The 24,241-nt window shown below is 41.9% G+C and overlaps 1 protein-coding gene across 2 annotated transcripts in view; it reads left to right on the forward strand.

Annotated features, from left to right (window-relative positions):
* The window catches only part of cdk19 (cyclin-dependent kinase 19), a 269,271-nt gene that overhangs the window by 173,295 nt on the left and 71,735 nt on the right, over positions 1 to 24,241 (forward strand). For both annotated transcript variants that reach the window (XM_041187628.1, XM_041187629.1), the window contains 2 exons: positions 3,334 to 3,431; positions 23,901 to 23,979. In XM_041187628.1, the coding sequence (XP_041043562.1) occupies positions 3,334 to 3,431; positions 23,901 to 23,979 (177 nt within the window). The remainder of the gene's footprint in view (positions 1 to 3,333; positions 3,432 to 23,900; positions 23,980 to 24,241) is intronic.

Here is a 24,241-nt window from a genome sequence, read left to right on the forward strand (position 1 = left end):
CCCCCCCTGCACATGCAGCGCTCAGCACTACCGCTCGCGTTTCACGCTGGGCGGACCTTAATTGGCCCGCCAGCGTGAAATCGCAGTGTGGTCCTGATCACGGGCGGCTTCCCGACCACCCCCTCCGGGCCCACCCATCAAGGGCAAAATTCTGCCCATAGAGTTTTCTTTGCTGTCAAAATTCCCAAAAGTGCAGATCATTATCAGATAGCAACTAAGGACTGTACGGAGCCTGGTGTCACTTTTAGACAGGCAAGGTGTGCAGCTTTCTTCTGGGCAAGGTGCCCTGGATTGCCAAACAGGGCAACTACCCCTTATCAATCTCACACAGCAACATGCCTACTTTGCCAACCATCAGACAGGAGCATTGAGTGCTGTTTTCCATCATCGCTTTTATATATGGACTGTGTTTGTGCCTCAATGTTGAGTTTCTTCTCTCTTCATTTTTACCTAGTAGTTGGATCATCCTGCTGCCTACCACCACCTTTCCCTTCCCCTCCATTACTCCTGTCTCCTGATTACAATTCCTGAAGGCTGACCGATCTTTGAAATGTACTTTTCTATCTGTCTGAAGTGTGGGAATAATATTTGCCTTAGCGTGTGGCGTAAGTGGGCTCCTCTTTGAAATTTGAGCTGCTATCCAGATTTTCCACAAACCCATCAGGTTAGCTGCTGGTGCAAATCCAATTCAGTGTTGGAATTTCAAGTAGAGTATAAGCTTCAGAATCATTTAAACACAAATATATTTATATTTGTTGCTCCATCAACCAAATCTAAATGTAGTTTCACGAATACTGAATTAAGTCTAAACAATGAAGTACTATTAACAATAAAAGAAAAATGCTAGAAATATAAATATACATTTGAAAAGATGAGAAAATCCAGATTTTCCATTCCAACCTTGCAAGGATTCTTGTTTATCTTTTAGTTTTCAAGTCTAATAAAGGGTATATTCAAACACTAACCTGCCATTACAAAGACCGATGAACCTTTTGTGTATTCTCTGTTTTTGTTTGACTCGACTGTCTTAGATCATCTGCTACTGAAGGCCTCATCCATGCTTTTGTTACCTCAACTAATCCAACGCACTCCTGGTTGATCTCCCACATTTTGTCCTCCGTAAACTTGAGGTCTGCTGCCCACTCTTAATTCACAGCAGTCCTGCTCCCCTATCACCCCTGTTCTCGCTAGAATGGCTGCTGGTCAAACAATGTCTTGATTTTAAAATTCTCACCCTTGTTTTCAACTTCTTCCATGGCCTTGTCCCTCCCAATCTTTGTAATCTCCTTCAACCCCACAAACCCCCTGAGATATCTCTGCTCCTCTAATTCTGGCCTCTTGTCATTCCCAATTCTAATTGCTCTACCATTGGTGGCTGTTCCTTCAGTTGCCAAGCCCTAAGCTCAGGAATTCCTTCCCTACAACTCTCCACCTGCCCACCTCGCTTTCTTCCTTTAAGATACTCCTTCAAACCTAGTTCCTTGGCCAAGCTATTGGTTACCTGATCTAATATCTCCTCATGTAACTTGGTATACATTGTTTACTTCAATATTTTCATACTTTGTTTTGTAATAGTCCTATGAAGTGCCTCAGGATGCTGCAATATGGTAAAGGCACGATATAAATATATGTTATTGTTGTTTGATTTCTACATTTGTAGCTTGCTGGCCGCTTTTTATTAAGAAGATGATTTTAGTGGTTGATCATCTTTTCTTCATTTCATACCATTGAATTTTTCCACTTTGAAATGGCCTAAACAGCATTTTTCAAACTTTTCTTTTGAGTAGGGAACAAATGCAAATGTTGCCGCACACCCAAGGACAGCCAGCCAATTTTTATTCTTTCATGGGATGTGGGCATCGCGGGCCATGCTAGAATTTTTATTACCCATCCCTAATTACCATTGAGAAGGTGGTAGTGAGCTGTCTTCTTGAACTTCTGCAGTCCATGTGTTGTAGGCACACCCACAGTATTGTTAGGAAGGGAGTTCCGGGATTTTGACCTAGTGATAGTGAAGGAATGGTGATATAGTTCCAAGTTAGGATGGTGTGTGACGTGGAGGGGAACTTGCAGGTGCAGCTGTTCCCATCCATCTGCTGCCCTTGTCCTTCTAAGTAATATAGGGCGTGAGTTTGAAAGGTGCTGTCAAAGGAGCCTTGATGAGTTGCCGCTGATGGTACATACTGCTGCCATTGTGCATCGGTGATGGAGGGAGTGAATGTTTAAGGTGGTGGATGGGATGCCAATCAAGCAGGCTGTTTTGTCCTGGATGGTGTCGAGCTTCTTGAGTGTTGTTGGAACTGCATTCATTCAGGCAAGTGGAAAGTATTCCTACTTGTGTGTTGTAGATGGTGGACAGACTTTGGGGAATCAGAAAGTGAGTTACTTGCTGAAAAGTTCCCACCCTCTTCCCACTTGTTCTTGTAGCCACATATGGCTGGTTCAGTTACGTTTCTGATCAATGGTAACCCCCAGGATATTGATGGTGGGGGAACTTTGCGATGGTAATGCCATTGAATATCAATAGGGAATTGTTAGATTCTCTCTTATTGGAGATGATCATTGCCTGGCACTTGTGTGGGAGAATGTTCCTTACCACTTATCAGCCCAAGTCTGAATGTTGTCCAGTTCTTGCTGCATATGGACACGGACTCCTTGAGTATCTGAGGAATCACGAATGATACCAAACATTAAAATATTGACTTGTATTCAAGGACCCTGTCCTAACTTTCAAATGGCAGTCTTATCTTCCAAAGATAAAACGGCTATCATTTGCAGAAAATGTTTCTTCTTATTAATATGCAGCTATAGAATAACAATTTAGCAGATCAACAAACAAAGAAATATGACAGCAGAGGGACAGAAATCTGCTTTACCTTGTGGACCCCAATGGTGTTTCTCATTGACCCTTTAGAGTGCAGGGAATCACTGTTTAGAAACCACAAGACTTGTCACATTTTTATGAACAATGCTTACAAGGATGCATTTATTCCCCATCCTTTGCTGTCCAGAGAAGCTGGTGGTGGCCTTCTTGAACTTTTATAGTTCTCTTGGATATGGTGCTCTGTACAAGAACTAAATTGGCACAGTGTAACAAAGGTTTGTGTTCATATACTGTAAGTGTTTAAGTTGGGTCCCTAACCTACTCTTTAGAAACAGTTTAACCCAATTTTGCAACTGAAAATCTATATCTGACTAATTAATACAAAACCATTATTTTGAACCTTGAACATAATTGTTTTAAATTTCACCCTTTTCTGCACAAGAATGTGAAGTCCTACTTCTGGTGTTGCACAGACCTCATTACTAATGCTTACCTGATTCTTGTTTCAGCTGCAAAAACTCCTGACCATGGATCCAACAAAAAGGATCACTTCTGAGCAAGCTCTACAGGACCCGTACTTCTTGGAAGAACCTTTACCAACTACAGAGTAGGTTTATCTCTTGACTTTGTGCAAAAAGAAAGACAGTTACTGGTATTTATGTTTTCAGGCTTGATGCAGTTAATGTAAATTGCAAGCTGTTATTACAAGGACCTGTTAGTTATTGTGAGACGATTGTGAGGAATATTAATATCTTCATAGTTTAGATGCAGCATTGTGATGGAGTCTGTTGGGACATCAGCTCTGTAGATTAGAATCATATTGCACAGAAGGAGGCCATTCAGCCCATCGTGCTTGTGCAGGATTGCATAATTGCTTCCAACCTGGTCCAGCAGTGAGGCACAGTGAGGGAAAATCAGAGAGAGTATATATATATATATATATATATATATATATGCTATCAATAACCCCTGCACATATGGATAACTGGTGAGTGTGGGATCAGGCACAGCTGTGATAACAATATGGTTGAAAGCCCCTCACTGCACTCATCATCAAGGTTCACACAATAATAGTCACTTAAGCAAAGTACAGATTGTTGCCTGATGAATGTGGCATTAGACCCAAGCAATGAGTTAACACCTCCCATGGGGCAAGGGAAGGTAGAAGATTGATGAGAAAAACAAAATACAATAAATATTTCTTTTACATTTTGTTCAAGAATGCGTTTGGTTTTTGGAAAAACAAAGTTCACTGTTGTCAATTATTCAGACTGAATGGGACCAACATTTTAGGATATGTGAAAAATATGAATGCCTAAATATAGATAATTCTATATTAACACAACAGAATTGCAGTTCACATTTCCATTAAATTGCAAAATTTTGAATTGCATTTACACAATACCTATCTCCCTTCTTGAACATTTGCTACCTAGATTGGCTTTACATTGATATCAGTAACAAGCCAATTTTGTGGTAATTTACCTGGGGACAAATTTTCCCTCCATCAGGGGGAAGTACGGGAACGGACGCAGGCGGGCTCACCTCCGATCAGTGCCCCCCAACTGGGGGCATGCCGCCATTTTACGTGGGCGGGCCAATTAAGGCCCACCCAGCGTGGTGTCCGCTGGGAGTGCGCTGTTTCGCGCATGCACGCAGGCTAAGCACTGCCTCAGGGAGATCGGCTCAGAATTAACATTTTTAATAGAAATTATAAAAAATTTCCCTGACATGTTCCCCCATGTGACACTGTAATATGAGTTGGGAAATATCCATAACTTTTATTGAAAGATTTGATAAAAATTTAAATACCCTCATGAAACCTCATCCCACCCGTGGATGAGGTTTCATGCTTTTTCCGAAGCCCGCCAGGACTCCTGGCCTGCCCGCCAACCTTAAGGTTGAATGGGCAGGTCCATTAATTATCTTAATTAGTTTTTTAATGGCTGCAATAGGAAGTTGACAAGTCGGTGAGTGCGCAGCTGACTCGGCTGTGCCCCCGCCGACCTGAAAATGGAAATGACGCGGGGTGACGTCAGGAGTTCCACCCAGCCCCACACCCGCTCGCCGACCGGAAGATCCTGCCCCTGGTCTCCACCCAATACCCCAATTTCCAGTTTGCACATGCACAAAGCTGCAAGAAATAGCTCTCATGTGGGCGAATTATGTGAATCAGAGAAGTCAAAATTTGCCATCTGCTCTGGGTATTTTCTCTTCTCTTTTAAAATGCTGCACATTGATGGGAGAGAATGCAGCTCTTATTATTGACCCAGTACTAAGGCTTGCTTTTTTGATCCATCTCTGGTAGGTTAAATATATTTTCCTTTTCTTTCTCCCAGTCGTATTCATCATTCAGGCAGACCAATAAGTCTTTATAACGTGACTATATAATGACACTATATTCTTGCAGCTCCATAGTCTGTTCTGAGATTAATAGCAAAGTCTTTGCCTCCAAAAGGTGTTGGTGGGAGGAAAACTAAAAATAGTTTCCTAGCTTGGACTTTACATTTTAAAATTTAAAGCGTCAATGAATTACTGATCTTGTCAATATTATTCCTAGTCACATTTTCCCATTAAAATCTTTCTCCTTGTCACTTTCGAATGTATCTGAAAGTCTTTCTCCATGTTGTTCTGGAGAATACTCCCATTTCTTTCCCTAAGGAAGTGAGATGCCTTGCCATACCTTTCTCACACCACACTGCTGTCAGAGTCTATCATATTAAAAAAAAACATGCAATTCGTTTGTTGATGTAAATTGAACATTGTTTTTGATATGTATGAGTAGAGCTCATGCAGAACTGATTTATTTATAGGTAATTACTTTTAAAGTTTAGAAAACATTATTGAAGAGAACACAGGAAGGAAAGGACGAAATATGTATATATTTTTAAAAGTCTGTTATATGGTTCAATTAATCAGGAATGTGCAGCCGCTCAACCCAGGGTTCTAGGCTCTGTTTCTTATCCACTGAATGTCACTACAATAGCAGCTTTGCTGCCTTGATAAATTCCAACTCCTTTGTTGCCTGTCCTGTTTCTTCCACTCCTCTGTATTTTATAATCCTTTCCTAAGAGCACTGTGGGTGCACTTACACCACATGGACTGCAGCAATTCAAAAAGGCGGTTCACCACCACCCCTTCAACAGCAGCTGGGGATGGGCAATAAATGCTGGCCAAACCAACAACTATCACATCCCGTGAAAGAATTTTTAAAAATCCCTTCCATGCATCTATTCATTCTTTTTTTCCAGTTAAATTGTGCGGTCCATTGATGATTCCTATAAACATGAATTGGGCTCCTCCTCATTTCAAATCTCTTAATCATGCTACTTTGACATTGTGACAAGTCTCCAAAGGAAACAAGAGATTCTCTAATTGATTAATCAACTGCAGTTTCAAGGCCTGTTTTGGCCACTCTCCATGGTCCAAGTCAGTGCAGATTTTCTTAATAAAAGGTGCAGGCTATAATTTATTTGCTGGCATTCCTTATGAAAAGCATGGACTTATGAATACAAACCTTAAACCTAATGGGCTGAATTTAGTGCAGTCCGCTGGAGCTGGCAAAGGAGGGGAGAATCATGCAGAAGGCCTCATATCAGAATTCTGGCAGTGGGAAAAGTGTGCACGGCAGGAAGCTACCAACACAGGAAACTCGCCTGCTAGTGGCTAGAACCTCATTGAAATAATTAATGGTCCACTTGAATATGATTTGTATGCAATGCAACAGTATTTAATGCTGTTTCAAGAATTCAACTCGTACAGGTCTCCCATGCCTTCAGTAAACCACCCAGTGACTTATAAGTGGCTTCCCTGACTCACCATGAGAGGCCTTTTTGCTTCCAGGAGATTGAGTCAGTCTAATGGATCAACCTAGGCGACTTCTTTTGTTTTAAAAAGTTGCAGACCTGCGAGGCTAACTCAGCAGGTTTGGCAGCATCTGTGGAGAGAGAAACACAGTTCACATTTTGAGTCCAATATTCAAAATCCAAATGTTCTCTTGAGTTCTGAAGAAGCGTTATATTGGACTCGAAACTTTAACTCAGTTTTTATTTCATAACTCCAGCATTCGCATTCACTTTTATTACATTGTGAGTTCTTTCAAGATTACAGTAGCTTATACACCTGTTGCTGGAGAGCTTACTAGTGTTATGAAAGCCCACTTACCATGAGAAGGGGTCAGGAGCTCCAAGTCCCAGTAGCCGTCGGAGTTTCCACAGATGCACAGACCAGGAGTGGTTTGCAAATACGCAGTTCTGTATTTTTAATTCTTTGGCCCCAGTGAACCTGTGCATAAAGGAATGGTGCAAAACTTGGGTCATGTGACTGGGAGCAGAGCACCATCAAAGACAAGAGTCCCAGGCAGGGTTATGTTAAAAAGAGAGGAGATGAGAAAGAGGCTCCAAATAGGAGAAGGGCTGCAATAAGCAAATTTTAAGTGAAGAGAGCTCAGAAGAAGCCCTAGCAATTGAAGAGGGGTCGAGAAAGGCCCTGAAGATCCGAGGATGCAGCAGAAGTTTGGTGACTCTGTGCTGCGGGCCATTGGTGTGAAGGTATCCCTTTGGAGCAGTAGTGTTCTGTTCAGCACAGCAGAATAGCTGAAGTTGTGCTTCTGAATTGGTGCTTGAGTGCAGACTCAGGAATCCAGGAGAACAGAGTTGCAGGAGACAAGATTGAAAGCCTGTGAGGTGGGCCATTGTTGAGGCTGTCCAAGTTGGAGCGACTTTTGGAGAGAATTCCAAGGCGAGATCTTCGAAGGTGCAGATTGGAATCCCTTGTGAGAGAGAGATTTTTTCAACGAGATTTGTTGACTCACAGTGTTTACTGACGACTGGGTGGATTGTTGAGAAATCCATGGATTCTGTCTTGGTCGCATTTGGAATTCAATGTGGGTGTTTGACCATAGTTTGTCTGTTAATTCATGTGTGCCTTTATATTAACCCTGAATGTTAAAGTATAAGATAGCAATTGTAAATTATTTTATCTTTCTGACCTTGTATAGTAAAGTTTATTTTTGTTTGTTCAAAATCCGTGCAATCTTGTGGCTTTATTCTCTGAACAAGTGTCTTGAATCTCAAACTTTGTCTACTTTAAACAAAGTGTTATTGGTCCCTAACCAATCTTACCAAACCTTGGAGGTCTGGTCTAGGATCATAACATAGTACATATTGCAACAATTGTGTCATGTGATATATGACATCATCCTGTCTGATGATATATGCAGTTTATGGCACTATTTTCAATGGTGCGCCGCTCCCAGTCACATGACCCAAGTTTTTGCACTGTTCCTTCATGCACAGGTACACTGGGCCTAAAGAACTTAAAAATGCAGAACTGCGCATGTGCACCCACTTAAAGGCAAATTACAGCATTTGGTACCTGCCCCTCCCCTCCCAACCCCTCAACGCAACCAGTCACCCTTTCCTTGGGCCCTTTTGTCCTGCAAACATAAGGGGAAAGCTACTGAGGTTTCAAGTGATGCTGAGGCGAACACCTGTCACCGGACTGCCTCTTTTCCATGAAATGTCATGATGTCCATCTGTGCCTCCAACTCATGCTCTCACAAAAGGTGGGTGACATGGTGCCCAAAAACATATTTAACATTGGAACCTTGGGCGGGGAGGTTCTTCCGATAGGACCGAGGGTCCGCAAAGGAAGTTCCACCACCCGCCCCCCCCCAAAGCCGGACACCAGCCCACGCTAAAGCTTGCTGGGGGTTTCCCGCATGGTGTGGGCCTCCCCTTGCAATGGGAAAAACACTGGTGGTAGAAGGATGAGGTCCTTAAACGGCTATAATGTGGCCACTTCAAGGCCTCAGTATGTCCATGGGTGAGTAGGCCACTTCCCCCACAATCCCCTGCCCCAGTTAAATTTCAGACAGATCTGGGACGGACAGATAGGTAGCAGGAAGGCTACCCGCTGGATTTTACATGTTTCCGGCCTTCAAACCCGCTGGCAGAGGAGCGTAAAAACCAGCGCAATATTTATGGCTTCAAAAAAGTAAGATTTTGTGTCTCGTGTATGGCAAAGCTTAACTTATTTTTTAAAAAATGTAAATATTGCAACTAATCATCTACTGTCCAACACACAAAATCCTGGTCAGGCACTTCCCAGGTCTCTGCCATTGTCACATTTGGATTACCTTCTGGGAGTTGTGCAAGAAGAAAGGTAAATTTAGGACATCAAATTAAACCATGGCAGCAGGACATGAGGACACAGGTTCAAACCAGTGAAAAGGAAATTTAGAATTTATGTCAGAAAATTAAGTTTTCACACACTGTTCAACATGTGGAATAGATTACTGAGTAGTGTATTGGAGGCAAAATCTCGATATTTAAGAAATCTCTTCCCTTAGCCAGTCCCTTGGGATCAATAACGACTTGCTTCAACTCTGGTTCAATGGGTTCTGAGATGTTGGATCAGTCCAAAATAATTGGATATTATCCAGGGATAGCACATTGTTTTTCTGGACAGATGAGCTACGATGGGCCAAATAGCCTTCCGCTACTGTATTGGGTGTAATTAATGAGAGTGACCTGGGTGTTCCCCTCCATTTCTTTTTTTCTATCCATAGTGCATGATCTCTGTCCAGTGCTATTTAGATTTGATTTTTAATGTTTGATTTTTATGTTTGAAAATTGAGTTTCTGGGGATGAAAAGCATCAAGTGATGAATAAGGTCAGAACTGCCAATGGCAAATTATTAATATAATCAAAACTAATTCCCAAATAGTCAGGAATGATATCATTTGTGTAACATGACCTGGTCAAAATTGCAACAGTAAAGAGAACTGTACAGCATGGATTGTTTTTTAATTACAAACAATACTGCTCTTGAAGCATACTACACTTCAGTTAGTCTCCAATTATGTGTTATAGTGCATTTGTAACCAAGGCAACAGGTTGGAATTGGGAGAAACGGTGGAGACTTGGAAACTGGATAATGCCTAGTAGGCTTTATTTCAGCTTGAGCAGTCAAATTTAGAATTGTTTGCAAGTGGATTAGGAGGCTCTACCCTGTTTGTGCGTGTGCATGTGTATAAATTGATGTTATCTCTTAATGCTTTGGTGCTAAATATCACAGAGGAGGGTCTCGGGAATATATTAGCAGTGCAGAGCTAAACATCTACTCAAAGCCCAAATTATAATTATCTATGAGCAAGATTTGCTGAGAAACACTGACCAAGAAATTCCCCAGTACAACTTTTGGTATGTACACAGTCACCTAATCTCAACCAAGTCAGCCGAGTAAGTGCAATACAATTGGCTACAGAGTTCCTAAATTAAAGAACAGAAAAATAAGCTGCATTTCCTGCTCCTGAATTGCAACCAATGCTCGAAGTCAGCATGTTTAAACATCTTGTGAAGATGTCACCAAGGCCTGAATTTTACCTTTGGCGGTTATGGCGTGCGATTGGCAGGCCCGGGAGCAGGACCCCCGACCATGATTGGCCCCCGACCGCAATTTCATGCTGGCTGGCCAATTAACGGCTAGCCACCATGAAATGTGTGCTGAAAAGCTCAGTGCTGCCGGGGTGGGGGTGGGAACAGGGCGGGTGATGACGTCACCGTGGGTGCAGGTGAGCGCTGTGAGAAAGTGGCCTGAAGACAGACGATGATGAAATAAAGGCTTAAAAAGATGCAAAAAAATGTTAATGTATCATAATCGAGTACCTGAAAATATACCTCATAAAAGTGCTGTCCACAGATATTTAATTTTATTTTCTTTCATAACGGAGATTTCATCCCACCCTTGGATGAGGTTTGATGAAAAATGTAAAGGCCCCCTGGCCGATTCACCCGTCCGCCAACTGAAAGGTTGAACATGCCCCGTGAAAAATTGGAGCCAATTGTGCCATTATTGGGCTTAATCGCGTGCTTAATTGTCGATGGCGCACTTCCGAATTTTGCATGTACCCGCCGAGTGAAATATCGTGCGAGTGCGCAATGACATTGGGACGTTCACCCTACATCATCTCACACGATTTTACGCCTGATTGGGTTAGGCGCACCCACCCACAGGACATAAAATTCTGCCCCAGATTTCGCTGCAGTAATCCCCTCATCTGAATTAAGCACATAAATTGCTGGAAATACTTAGCAGTCTGGCAGCATCTGTGGAGAGATAAATAGAGTGACCATTTCAGGTATTGACCTTTCATTAGGTCACGACCTAACAAACGTTGGGTTGGATTTTCCCGAGATTCCTGATCCCATTCCAGGGTTTCTGATTTTCAGCAGTGACTTTTACGGGTGCAGGCTGGTTCAGGCCATGAGCCCGCACCCTGCATCCCCGAGCTGGCCAGCCCCTGTGCTGGAAAAGGCATGTCCTTGTCATCCACAATTTTCACGGAGTCGTGCCCACTTTTCCAAGAATAGAGAGGTGAACCATAGTCTGCATGGGATAACCGGTTGAAAGGTAAGTTCAAAGGGTCCTCCTCACAACCCCCATGTCAAGCCTCATTATGCATTCTTGGCTGAGAGCCCAGACATCCATTAGAGTACTGAAACACCACAGGGAAAACATTGCTTGATTGACATCTCTGGCTCTTTGATATAGAAAATAAGTATGGAGCATTTGTAACAATCTTCAGCCAGAAGTGCTGAGCGGATGATCCATCTTGGCCCCCTCCCGAGGTCTCCAGCTTCACAGATGCCAGTCTTCAGCCAACTCAATTCACTCCACGTTTAGTTATTTATTTTTTTAATTCATTCATGGGACGTGGGCCAGCATTTATTGCCCATCCCTAGTTGCCCTTAAGAAGGTGGTGGTGAGTTGCCTTCTTGAACCGCTGAAGTCCATTGTATCAAGAAACTGCTGAAGACACTGGATACTGCAAAGGCTATGGGCCCTGACAATATGATCAGGTAATAGTGCTCTGGAACATGCCACGTCCCTAGCCAAGCTGTTCTAGTATAGCTACAACACTGACATCTAGCCGGCAATGTGAAAAATTGCCCACATATGTCCTGTATACAAAAAGCAGGACAAATTCAACCTAGCCAATTACCACCCCATTGGTCTACTCTCGATCATCAGTAAAGTGATGGAAGGGGTCATCAATAGGGCTATCAAGCAGCACTTGCTTAGCAGTAACCTGCTCACTGATGCTTAGTTTGGGTTCTGCCAGGATCCTCTTCCATCATAGGGTTAGAAGTAGGGATGTTCACTGATGATTGCACAATGTTCAGCCCCATTCGCAACTCCTCAGATACTGAAGCAGTCCATGTCCAAGTGCAGCAAGACAATATCCAGAACTGGGCTGATAAGTGGCAACTAACAGTCACGCCACACAAAAACCAGGCAATGACCATCTCCAACAAGAGAGATTCTAACCACCACCCCTTAACATTCAATTGCATTACCATTGCTGAATCCCCCACTATCAACATCATGGGGGTTACCGTTGACCAGAAACTGAACTGGACTAGCCATATAAGTACTGTGCTACAAGAGCAGGTCAGAGGCTAGGAATTTTGCAATGAGTAACTCCCCTCCTGACTCCCCAAAACCTGTCCACCATCTACAAGGCACAAATCAGGAGTGTGATGGAATACTCCCCACTTGCTTGGATGAGTGCAGCTCTAACAACATTTAAGAAGCTCAACACCATCCAGGACAAAGCAGCCCGCTTGATTGGCACCCCATCCACCACCTTAAATATCTGCTTCCTCCAGCACTGACACACAATAGCAGCAGTATGTACCATCTACAAGATGCACTTCAGCAACTCAGCAAGGCTCCTTAGACAGCACCTTCCAAACTGCGACCTCTACCACCTAGAAAGACAAGGGCAGCAGATGTAAGGGAACACCACCACCTGGAAATTCCCTGTTCTTTCTCTGTCACTGGGTGAAAATCCTGGAGCTCCCTACCTACACCAAGTGGACTGCAGCGGTTCAAGAAGGTGGCTCACCACCAGCTTCTCAAGGGAAATTAGGGATGGGCAATAAAAATGCTGGCCTTGCCTGGCCCACGCCCTGTAAAAAGAATAGAAAAAGAGATTTTGAGGAAAGTGCAAAGTTATTAATTAATTTTTTTAAAGCTTTAACATCTAGTATTGTCACAGTTGCGTTCATTGGTTCTATACAGTGTATAGAACATTTTAAACAGCCCGCCTCGGCACCTGGCAGCCCCTGTTACTCTTAGGTCGGCTGGCTCACTGAAGCCCACACCTGCGCGCACCCCCCCACCCCAGGAATGAAAATCCCTTCTTTGTGCACACATTCTCCCAAGGCAGGCTAGCCGAACCGGGAATTTTCCCGACTTCTGCTATCCGCCTCGAGGAAGAATATCTAGGCCGTTAACTCTGTTTCTCTTGCTCCTCAGTTACTTGGCTGCCAATATTGACCGTCAAGTCACACAAGAGTATGGTAGCTGCTCGCACTGGGTACTAAACACCAACAATATCTTTGACACCTTAAACTAGCATGGAATCAACTTCAGAAGGGAGGTAGAGGGAGAAAATTGGCAAGCACGTTCCCATGTTTCAGTATGTAGAAGTTGACATCACAGAACCCCATCTATGAGATCCTTGATGAACCTATAAAATGTTTACAGTAATTAGTGTTTTTTAATTAGAACTTCAAGTGAATGAAAAATGCAATAGTTGGTAAGATCAACTAATTGAAAAAAATGTAGGCTGAGCAATGGAAATGACTCAGCGCTGACCTCGGAAAAATCTCCTTCAAAACCTCTTAACAAGCATATGAACATAGATCATGACTATAGTGGTAGAGTAATGTTTGGGTATTTTGCATCCTGTGTACTGTAAATACAGCTATTTTCCACAGACTCTGTTTTCTTCATTTCCATTGTTTTGTTTTTTGGAAGAACTCTATGGAATAGCAAAACTGTGTAAGTGGTTGTTAATAAATTAGAAAAGATTTAGCTGTTAATTGATCAAATCCTAAGATTGCTTTGGTGTTAGATATGACCAATTCAAACAATTTTGAGAAAATAATTTGCAGGGGAATGCAAGTGATAAAATAAGAAGACCAGGTCAATAAATGAAACCTGCAGACATTGTTACAGACATGTCCCATATACGCCAGCCATCATTGTTTCAAACTGTTTGTTAGCGTTTCATACCCACTTGTTTTATGTGAAGATTTATTTTCTTGAAAACTGATTGCACCTTCAATTTTAAGATAAGATGCTTGTTCCCTTGTGTGTGTATTAAATATGTTTATTTGCAAATTCTTGTCACTGCACTTGAAGGAAAAAAAATGGTGAGTGAGGTTGGCAGGGTGCTGCATTTTAATTAATGTAAAGAATTATGTTGAGATTTCCACTTAGGGTTACAATAGGCTCCAATATGCCAACTTGCATGAAAATAAGTATTAAAAATCATAATGTTTTGATGGGGTCTCATGCTTCAACATTTACATTCCCCCTTCAGTCATTTCTGACAAGCTGACATTTAAAAAAAGTCTTAATAGCAGATTAATTAAATTTAAGACTTCTACAGATCCTTTTAAATAGCAGTGAGCAGAAGTGTTCTTTGTTGATGTATACTTTGTACACTTGGGGCAGAATCATCCCAGGTTTGCACTGTGTGGTAGTGGGCGGGAAAAACGATGTTTTACCCATCAGCCGCAATAACAGCTTTTCACGCCGTATCGTCCTAAACCCACTGCATTAACGATGCATTCCCGGGATACACGCCAGCTCCAATTTGCCTTTCATGCTACCACCTTGCGCTTCATCATGCCAGGTGCCACATTTAAAGTACAGCCACGCTCAATGCCATTAGCCCACGACTGCTGCAAAGAAGACATGGCTCTGAAAGGCAAGAAGACTGCAGCTGTTGAGCACCGTTTGGACACCATCGAGGTCCGGTGTGATATCCTCTACCTTCTCTCTGGCTGCAGGAGGGGCAGCAACATTACCACTTGGGCTTAGTAGGCAATGGCAGTGGTGATCAGTGCCAATGCTGCACAGAAGAGGTTGGCCATCCAATACCAGTAGACGATGAATCATGTCATTTGTGCAGCCAGGGTATGGCAAACATCTCATCACTCTAAACTCACACACTCAAGCCCACCACACATGCACTGGCATCTCACTCACTGTCAGCTCAAGGGACATCACCACCCATTCTTACACACATACCCTCACATGTCCTCAACTCCTCTGGAGACTGCCTCCTCAGCCCTCACCATCCTAAGGCCACTTACACAGATCAATGTGTGCCCCCATACACATCCTGGGTCACCTTCCTTCCCCAGTATAGCCCTTGCCCTGCAGCCACTTCTCCCCCTTCGCCAAGCAAGGCCTACCCCTGCAGCCATTGAAAAGCCACATATGGCTGATCTGGTAGATGGGGACCCCTTAAAAGTGATGTGGTGCTGTCTGTGAAGCCTGGTGCTGATGACTGCGAGTGCTGACTGAAGCACGGTAGGCAAACAAACCTTGAAGTCCCGAGCGAAGTGCAACCCGCCAGCTGCACGTCGCTTATGTGCTGTTGTGAAACACGTTGGCGTGCTTTCCCGCCGATGTGGGCGGATGATTAAGCGGGGGGGGGGGGGTCACGATTCCGGCGGGCTGGCCTGATAATGATATGAACATGTATTACAATGAGGTTCCCAACGTCCGATGATGGGAAACATGGCCCGCCATTGGCGGGCTGAGCGGACGATCACAAACTGGTTTCACGCCGTTATGAAACCGATTGCGCCATATTGTCCGCACATGCCACCAAATGCGCCCGATGCCAGCGGGCATGGAAAATCACGGCCATGGTAAAAATCACTACAGATGAATCAAAGTTGCACAAAAGCATCTCACATACATTATTCCTAATAACTGCACTGAAGAATCTGTACTTCACTCAATCTGCATCGTCTATGGATGACCTGAAGTAATTAGTTGCAAGTTAATGTATCAGCTGAACATTCTTCCTATTTTTGACAATAGCACATTTTATCATGAAGGAGTGCAAGGTTTTTATTATTATTATTATCATTTCTTTCTCTGCGTACATATGATCATTAAGGTAAGTTGTAATAATCCTGGGTATTTTTTTTTGATTTAACAGTTATTTTAACCCAGACCCCACTAAGTCATCTGATATTGCACACTTGCCTACTTGAACCTAGAGAATGTAATGGATATCTGTTCCCCAGATATCTATTAGTGCCATTGCAAACCTTCCTGTGAGAAGCTGCTTGATAGCAGATCCTACCCAAGATAATAGCTTTGGATTTTGTGAGGAGGTATCTGTTCTGTACTTCAACATGTTGGCAGAGCAGAGACTGACCATGTAGTGAATTATTTGCTGTCTGTGGAATGTGCAGCGGATCAGCATTCTCAAATGGAAGTCCTAGAAACCGAATACAATGCATATGCTGACCCATGCTTCTGAAAGGTGTAATATTTGATCCTTTGGTAGCTGTTCATTGCCTGACCCTGTGAACAATAGAATTGTGTATTGTATATCATGACTACTCACTTCTGATGATTTTTGAAGAACATTGAATAGCAAAGCATCAATAAACATGTGAAATACTTGTTTATAATCATTTTAATGCCTTGACATTAAGCTGATGTTTAATTTTAGTAATTCCAGTTGATGATGTAAAGTAAGTACATTTTCTCCCCAGTTTTACATTTTAACACACAGAAAGGAATTTTCTTAAGGGAATGAGAAAATAATAGAGATGAATGCAAAGGTGAAAAGCAAATAATTGTGTTAAGCAATTGCGATTGTCATTTGTTTGACAAGTTTTCATCAAGTATTTATGCCGTTTTCTAATGTCTCAGTGAACTTATGCAATGAGTTACCTTGCAGAAAAGTTAGATCTCAATTCTTATCTCTGGTCTGTGCTCAGTTGGGTAGAAGGAGCTTTAATTCCCTGTAGGATTCTGGGTTAATGTTGGGAAATTCTTCAAATAAATTGCTCTTGGTTGCTGGAATGTTAACACACATGGAATTTGAGTAAGGAAATGATCAGGCTCACCCACCCCAGTCATTAAATTGCCTGCTAACATTTGTTGTAAGGGATCAAACAGGAATAATGACCACTTAGATGAGGTACTAGAAGGAAACTGACGCCTTTGGAACCATACCCCAACAGCAGGTCACCATCTTCAGAAGAGGAATGGCAGAGAAAATTGGTAAGGAGAAATATAGAAAAAAAATGACATTTCTAATTGTTAAAAAAGAAATTCCTGACCAAATCATGGCTGATCTTCTACTCAATGCCATTTTCCACATTGTTCCCATATCCCTTGATGTCTTTACTGCCTAGAAAAATATTGATTTGTCTTGAATACACTCTACCCTCTGGGGTAGAGAATTCCAAAGATTCACCAGCCTCTGAGTGAAGAAATTCCTGCTTATCTCAGTTCTAAATGGCCTACCCTTATTCTGAGACTGTCCCTTGGTTCTAGAGCCAAGGGAAACATCCTTCCTGCATCTACCTTGTCAAGCTCTGTAAGAATTTTATATGTTTTAATGAGATCACCTCTCATTCTTCTAAACGCTAGAGAATACAGATCCAGACTCCTCAATCTCTCATCATAGGACAACCCCGCCATCCCAGGAATCAATCTGGTGAACCTTCATTGCACCCTTTCCATGGAGAGTATATCCTTCCTTAGGTTAGGAGACCAAAGCTGTATGTAATATCTAGGCGCAGTCTCGCCAAGGCTCTATACAACTGCAGCAAGACACCTTTATTCCTGTACTCAAATCCTCTTGCAATAAAGGCTAATATACTATTTGTTTTCCTAATTGTTTGCTGCACCTGCATGTTTACTTTCAGTGACTCATGAACAAGGACATTCAGGTCTCTTTGGACATCAACACTTCCCCATCTTTCACCATTTAAGAAATACCCTGCATTTCCATATTTCCTATCAAAGTGGATAACTTCATATGTTTTCATATTATTTTCTATTTGCCATTTTCTTGCCCACTCACTTAGCCTATCTAAATCCCCTTGAAGCCTCTTTGCATTTTCCTCAAAGCTCACATTCCCACCTAGGTTTGTGTCATCAGGAAACTTGGAAATATTATACTTGGTCCCCACATCCATATCATTAATATAGATTGTGAATAGCTGGGGTCCAAGATGCTGATCCTTGCAGTATCCAACTAGTCACAGCTTGCCAACCTAAGAATGACCAGTTTACTCCTCTGTTTTCTGTCCTTTAACCAATCTTCAGCCCATGTCAGTATATTACCCCCAATCCCATGCACCCCAGTTTTGTTTACTAATGTCTTCATGGGACCTTATTGAAAGCCTTCTGAAAATCCAAATACACCACATCCATAGGTTTCTCTTTTTCTATTCTGCTAGTTACGTCCTCAAAAATCTCCAGTAGGTTTGTCAAACATGATTTAATTTTCATAAATCCATGTTAACTCTGCCCAATCAAATCATTATTTTCTAAGTGTTCAGATATCACATCCTTTATAATAAATTCTAGCATTTTCCCTACTATTGATGTCAGGCTAACAGGTCTGTAATTCCCTATTTTCTCTCTCCCTCCTTTCCTAAACAGTGGGGTTACATTTGCCACCTTCCAATCTGCAGGAACCATTCCAGAATCTGTAGAATTTTGGAAGATGACCACCAATGCATCCACTATTTCTACAGACACCTCTTTCAACACCCTGGGATGTAGATCATCCGGTCCAAGGGATTTATCAACTTTCAGTCCCATTAGCAGTTCAAGAAGGCAGCTCACCACCGCCTTCTCAAGGGCAAGTAGGAATGGGTGATAAATGCTGGCCCAGCCAGTGATACCTACATCCCATGAGTGAATAAAAAAATTCTCCAATACTACTTTTTAACTAATACTAATTTCTTTCAGTTCCTCATTCCCACTAATCCCTTGGTTTCCTAGTATTTCTGGGAGGTTTTTGTATCTTCCATCATGAAGACAGACACAAAGTATTTTTTTAGTTTCTCTTCCATTTCCTTATCCCCCATCATAAATTATCCTATCTCTGCCTGTTATGGGCCCAAATTTGTCTTTGCTAATCTTTTCCTTTTTACATGCTTATTGAAACTTTAACAGTCTGTTTTGGGAAAATTGGGATGTGTTGATGTCCAAAGGGATCCGGATGTTCTTGTTCATGAGTCACTGAAAGTGAACGTGTAGGTGCAGCAAACAATTAGGAAGGCAAATGGGATGTTAGCCTTTATTGCAAGAGGATTTGAGTACAGGTGTAAAGGTGTCTTAGTGCAGTTGCTAAGTGAGTGGACAAGAATATGGCAAATAGAATATAATGTGAAAAAATACAAAGTTGTTTCTTTCTAGTTTACTTTCAAATTCTAGTTTCCCTTTCTTTATCAATTTCTTGGTCCTCCTTTGCTGAATTCTAAAAAGCTCCCATACCTTAGGCTTACTATTCTTTTGGCAATTTTATAAGACTCTTCCTTTGAACAATATTTAATTTGTTAGCCATGGTTGGATCACTTTTCCTGTTGGGTTTTTGTGCCTCAATGGAATGTATATTTGTTGTAAACAATGCATCTTTAAATGCTAGCCATTGCCTGTTTACTGTCATAACTTTTAATGTAGTTTCCTAATCTAGCAAGATGATTTGCCCCCCCCCATACCTTCATAGTTTCCTTTGTTTAGATGTAAAACCCTAGTTTCGGAATGAACCGCATCACTTCAAACTTCGTGTAAAATTCTATCATTATGGTCACTCTTCCCTAATGGCTCCATTACAACGAGATTATTAATTAGCCCTTTCTCATTGCACAATACTAGCTCTGAAATAGCCTGTTCCTAAGTTGCTTCCTCAAACTATTCTAGAAAATCAGCATACATTCCAGGAATTTGTCCGCCACAGTATTAGTGCTAATTTGTTTACTCAATCTATATGTAATCATGTCCCCCATGATTACTGTATTACGCTTGTTATGTGCACCTTTAATTTCCTCATTTATACCGTGCCCTACATTACCACTAATGTTTAGTGGCCTATAAATAAACCCCACCAATGTCTGCTGCACCTTTCTATTTCTTCGCTCCACCCAACAGATTCTATGTCTTGATCTTCTGATCCAAGATCCACCCTCACTAATGTATGGATCTTATCCTTTATTAACAGCGCTACCCCACCTTTTCTTTTTCGCTTGTCCTTCCTAAATGTCAAATATCCTTGAACATTCAGTTCCCAGCCTTGGTCACCCTCTAACCATGTCTTCATAATGGCAATTAGATCACAGCTGTTTACTTCTGTTTGTTCCATAAATTCATCTACCTTGTTGCGAATGTTGCATGCTTTCAGAAAAAGTGCCTTTAATTTTGCCTTTTTCTATATTTTCACCCTATTTAATGCTGGCCTTTGTTTCTGCTGCCTTCCAATTTTGCTTACTACTTTTCTTCCTACCATTACCAGCTTTGTTGTTGAATTCCCTCTCTGCTTCCCATGCCTTTGCCAAGCTTGTTTAATCCCTCTCCAACAGCACTAGCAAATCGCCCAGTGAGGGAGTCCCTGACCTGCTAAGATGTAACCCGTCCACCATGTACAGATCCCACCTGCCCCAGATCTGGTTCCGGTGTCTCAGAAATCTAAAGCCTTCCCTCCTGCACCATCTCTCCAGCCACGCATGCATTTACTGTATCATCTTATTCCTGTACGCAATACACTAGCATGTGGCACTAGTCTCAGGAGTAATCCTGAGATTACTGTCTCTGAAGTCCTGCTTTTTAATCTCTTTGCTAGCTCTCCAAAATTTGCTTTCAGAACCTCATCCCTATTTCCACTTATGTCATTGATATCAGTGTGGAACACGACTTTGGCCATTCACCCTCCCCCATAAGAATATCCTGCAGCTTCTCAATGACATCCTTGATCCTGGCACCAGTGTGTTGGGGGGTGGGGGGTGGTGGGGGGGGGCGGGGGGCAACATACCATTCTGGAGTCATGTCCACACCTGCAGAAAGGTTTGTCTATTCCCCCAACAATTGAATACCCTGCTGCTATTGCCTACTCTCCTTCCTTTCAGCATGTGCAGCTGAGCCAGCCGTTGTGCCCACAGCAAGCATGAAGAATTTTTACAGAGAAGTCACAATCCCATGGCTCTGTGTAAAGAAATGCCTCCTGACATCTAACCTAGTTAATTGTTATGTAACTCATACTTGTGTCTCATGGGCCTGCATGATCTGTCAAACTTAAATAATCTATCCTTTCATTATTTTAAATGATAATCAAATCTCCTTGAGTTCTATACTTTTATCGAGTAAGAAGCCTAAACTAGGTATAAATCTAGAAGCCCTCCTCTGAACCATTTTCTATACTTTTTATTCTAATATTCTAGAAGAATAACCAAGGTCTCAATTAAAGACAGTATAATGTTTTTGTTTAGTATTTGTTTTTTCTGACAATACGATCTAGCACTGTATTCTTTTGCAACAGCTTGTGGCACTGGTCAGTATTGGAAAAATATCTACATAGCATAAGATAACCTCATTACATTTTCTTCCTACTCTTACCCCACACCACAAGACACATAGGCTGGCTTTTCACACTCCCCACCACCCCTCACCCAGGATGCAGGCTGCCAGGCAGTTGTCATCAATTCAATTCAATTCCACTTTATTGTCCATTTGGAAATTAATTTCGGGTATATTGCTCATTAATTTAAAAATTACATATAACTGAATAATAACAGTAAAAAGAAAGGAAATTACCCAGCCTCGAAGGTCTAACTTTAATGAAAATATTTATGAAAAATGATTCCAATGCATTAAAATGATTAGTTAGTCAGTCCCACCATGAGTGCATATCTTTATCCATACATCAAATGTCTGTTAAAAGTTCTTATAGAGAAGGGCACAAACTATTTTCCTGCATCTGAGAGATTTTAGCCTTTTCCCTGAATGCAACCAGCAGTAATACTGAAACAGGGTGATTCGCAATGTTCATGACACTATTTTTGTCAATATTCTGAGAGCAGATTTTGTAAGAAAGATCTACTTTTTAAATACCCTACATGCCTGGTTCAGTAATCCTTGTACCCTTAAACAGTCAGCTTTCCTTAGACCACAGTACCAGGAGAGACATCCAAAAAGGATAGCACTCTCAACATCAGCCGTATAGAAGAGTTTCATGTTTGTGGGATCTACTTGAAAGGATTTTAATTTTCTGAGATAGTATAATCATGTATGCTCCTTGGCCACCACATCTGTACACCAATCCCTCCAATTCAACTTATCATCTATTTTGATATCTAGATGCTGTAGTTAGTAACTATTTCAATTTCCACTCCATGAATCCTCACAGGGATAATATCATTAACTGGATTTTCCCCAAAGCTTATAACTAGTTTTTTGTCTTGTTTTCGTTCAATTTAAGAGAATTGTTTTCAGACCATTTTACAAACTTCTTCCACAGGATGGAATGGCAGGGGCACCATGCATGTCACCTTCCCACCTCCTCTGGTATTTTACCAGCAGCAGGGTAAGTGGCGGGCAGCCTGCCTGCCTGCCCTTGCGCCAACTGAGGCCCTTCAGTGGCCAATTAATGGCCACTTAAGGGTCTCCTCCAGCACGGCCCACTCGGGCCTGCCTGACCGGCCCTAGCAAGGCTGCCCCATTTACTTTGACCTCCAGTGACGCTACAATAGCCACTGTTCCTGTGCTACAGGGATTGGAGAGATGATGGTCATTTGATTGGCCTGCAGTTCTTGGAGGTGGGATATTCTCTCTAATGGGGGCAGAAGCCATGACCTCAGACAATTAACTGCCTGGTAACCATAAAATCTGGTCATGGCAGGCTCTCCCCCAACTTTTCAGATATTGGGCGAGGCCATCGCTTCCAAGTATAATTCAGCCCATAACTTCACTCATGCCTGTATTGTTAGCAATGACATTTCGCCCTCCCAGGTTTCCTTCCCTCCCTCCATGTAGGAAGCATTGATTTCCAATTCAGATCTCCCCACCACCTCCAGCCATTTCACATTAAAAACACGGCTAGGGATTTGGATAACCGGAAATGAAAAGATGATTTAACGTTAGCAATAATAAAATACAGTCAAATATCATTAGAGCAGGTTTGTTATACCTGACAATTGGTTCTCATCAAGCGTTCATCATATCAAAGTTTAAGCCTTTGTTCTGATTATAATATAGTTTAAAATAGGACTAAGATCACATTTTTTCAAGCTGGTAATGATAAAGTTTACAGTAACTTGGTTTCATTGTACATTACTGTGTCTTTGTTCACAGAATTTTTACAGTGCAGAAGGAGGCCATTTAGCTCACCAAGTCTACACTGGCTCTCTGAATAGAGCATTCTACCTAGTCCCACTCCCCTGCCTTATCCCCGTAACCTTGTACATTCACTCTTTTCAGATAGCAATTCAATTCCCTTATAAACACCTCGATTGAACTTGCCTCCACCACCCTCTCAGGAAGTTCGTTCCAGACTCTTACCGAACCCCCCCCACCGGACCCCGGGTGAAAAAACTTTTCCTCACATCACTATTACTCCTTTTGCTCATCATTTTGAATCTGTGCCCTCTAGTTCTTGATGCTCTCTTGAGTGGGAACAGTTTCTCCCTACTTACCCTGCCCATACCTGTCTGGATCTTGAATACCTTTATCAAGTCTCCTCTCAGTCTTCTTTTCTCTAAGGAAATCAGCCCCAACCTCTCCAATCTATCCTCATAGCTATAGTTCTTTATCCTTAGAATCATTCTTGTGAATCTCCTCTGTATGCTCTTCAATGCCTTCACATCCTTCCTCAAGTACGTTGCCCAGAACTGGACACAATACTCCAGATGAGGCCTAACTGGTGTCTTATACAAATTCAACACAACCTCCTTACTCTTGTACTCAATGCCCCTATTAATAAAGCCTAAGATACTATATGTTTTATTAACTGCTGTTCACCACAATTTATTATGATATCTGATGTTGCACAATAATGTCCATAACAGCATAGTGCAATGGGAAGTTATGTTCGATTGGTTACAAATATTTGAATATGCTATTTAATGTGTGCTTTATTTCTGCGTTTGAGTTTTAAAAATATATGTAAAACCAGTAAAAATGATATTTTCTTTTGTGCTGCTCCTTGCAAATTTACAATTTTTTTTTTAAATTTTAGTGTCTTTGCAGGTTGCCAGATCCCATATCCTAAGCGAGAATTTCTAAATGAAGATGAACCAGAAGAGAAAGGTGAAAAGGTAAGAGAAAAAGCAACATATAGAACTCGCAGCTTAACTCAAATCTAACTAAAGTCAACCTAATCTTTGTATCCTTGTGATGCACTTTTCAATGAACATCATTTTATTCATATTTATCTAGATTTCCAAAAGGCCTTTGATAAGGTACCACATAACAGACTAATGAATGAGGTCAGGGGTTAAGTAGCAGAAAGTACAGCTTGCTGACTGCAAGACAAAAAGATGAGAGTAGAGGTAATTGGTAGCTGTTCAGAGTGGCAGA

This window comes from Carcharodon carcharias, chromosome 5 (genome assembly GCF_017639515.1).
Source record: "Carcharodon carcharias isolate sCarCar2 chromosome 5, sCarCar2.pri, whole genome shotgun sequence".
In the NCBI taxonomy this organism is placed as follows: domain Eukaryota; kingdom Metazoa; phylum Chordata; class Chondrichthyes; order Lamniformes; family Lamnidae; genus Carcharodon; species Carcharodon carcharias.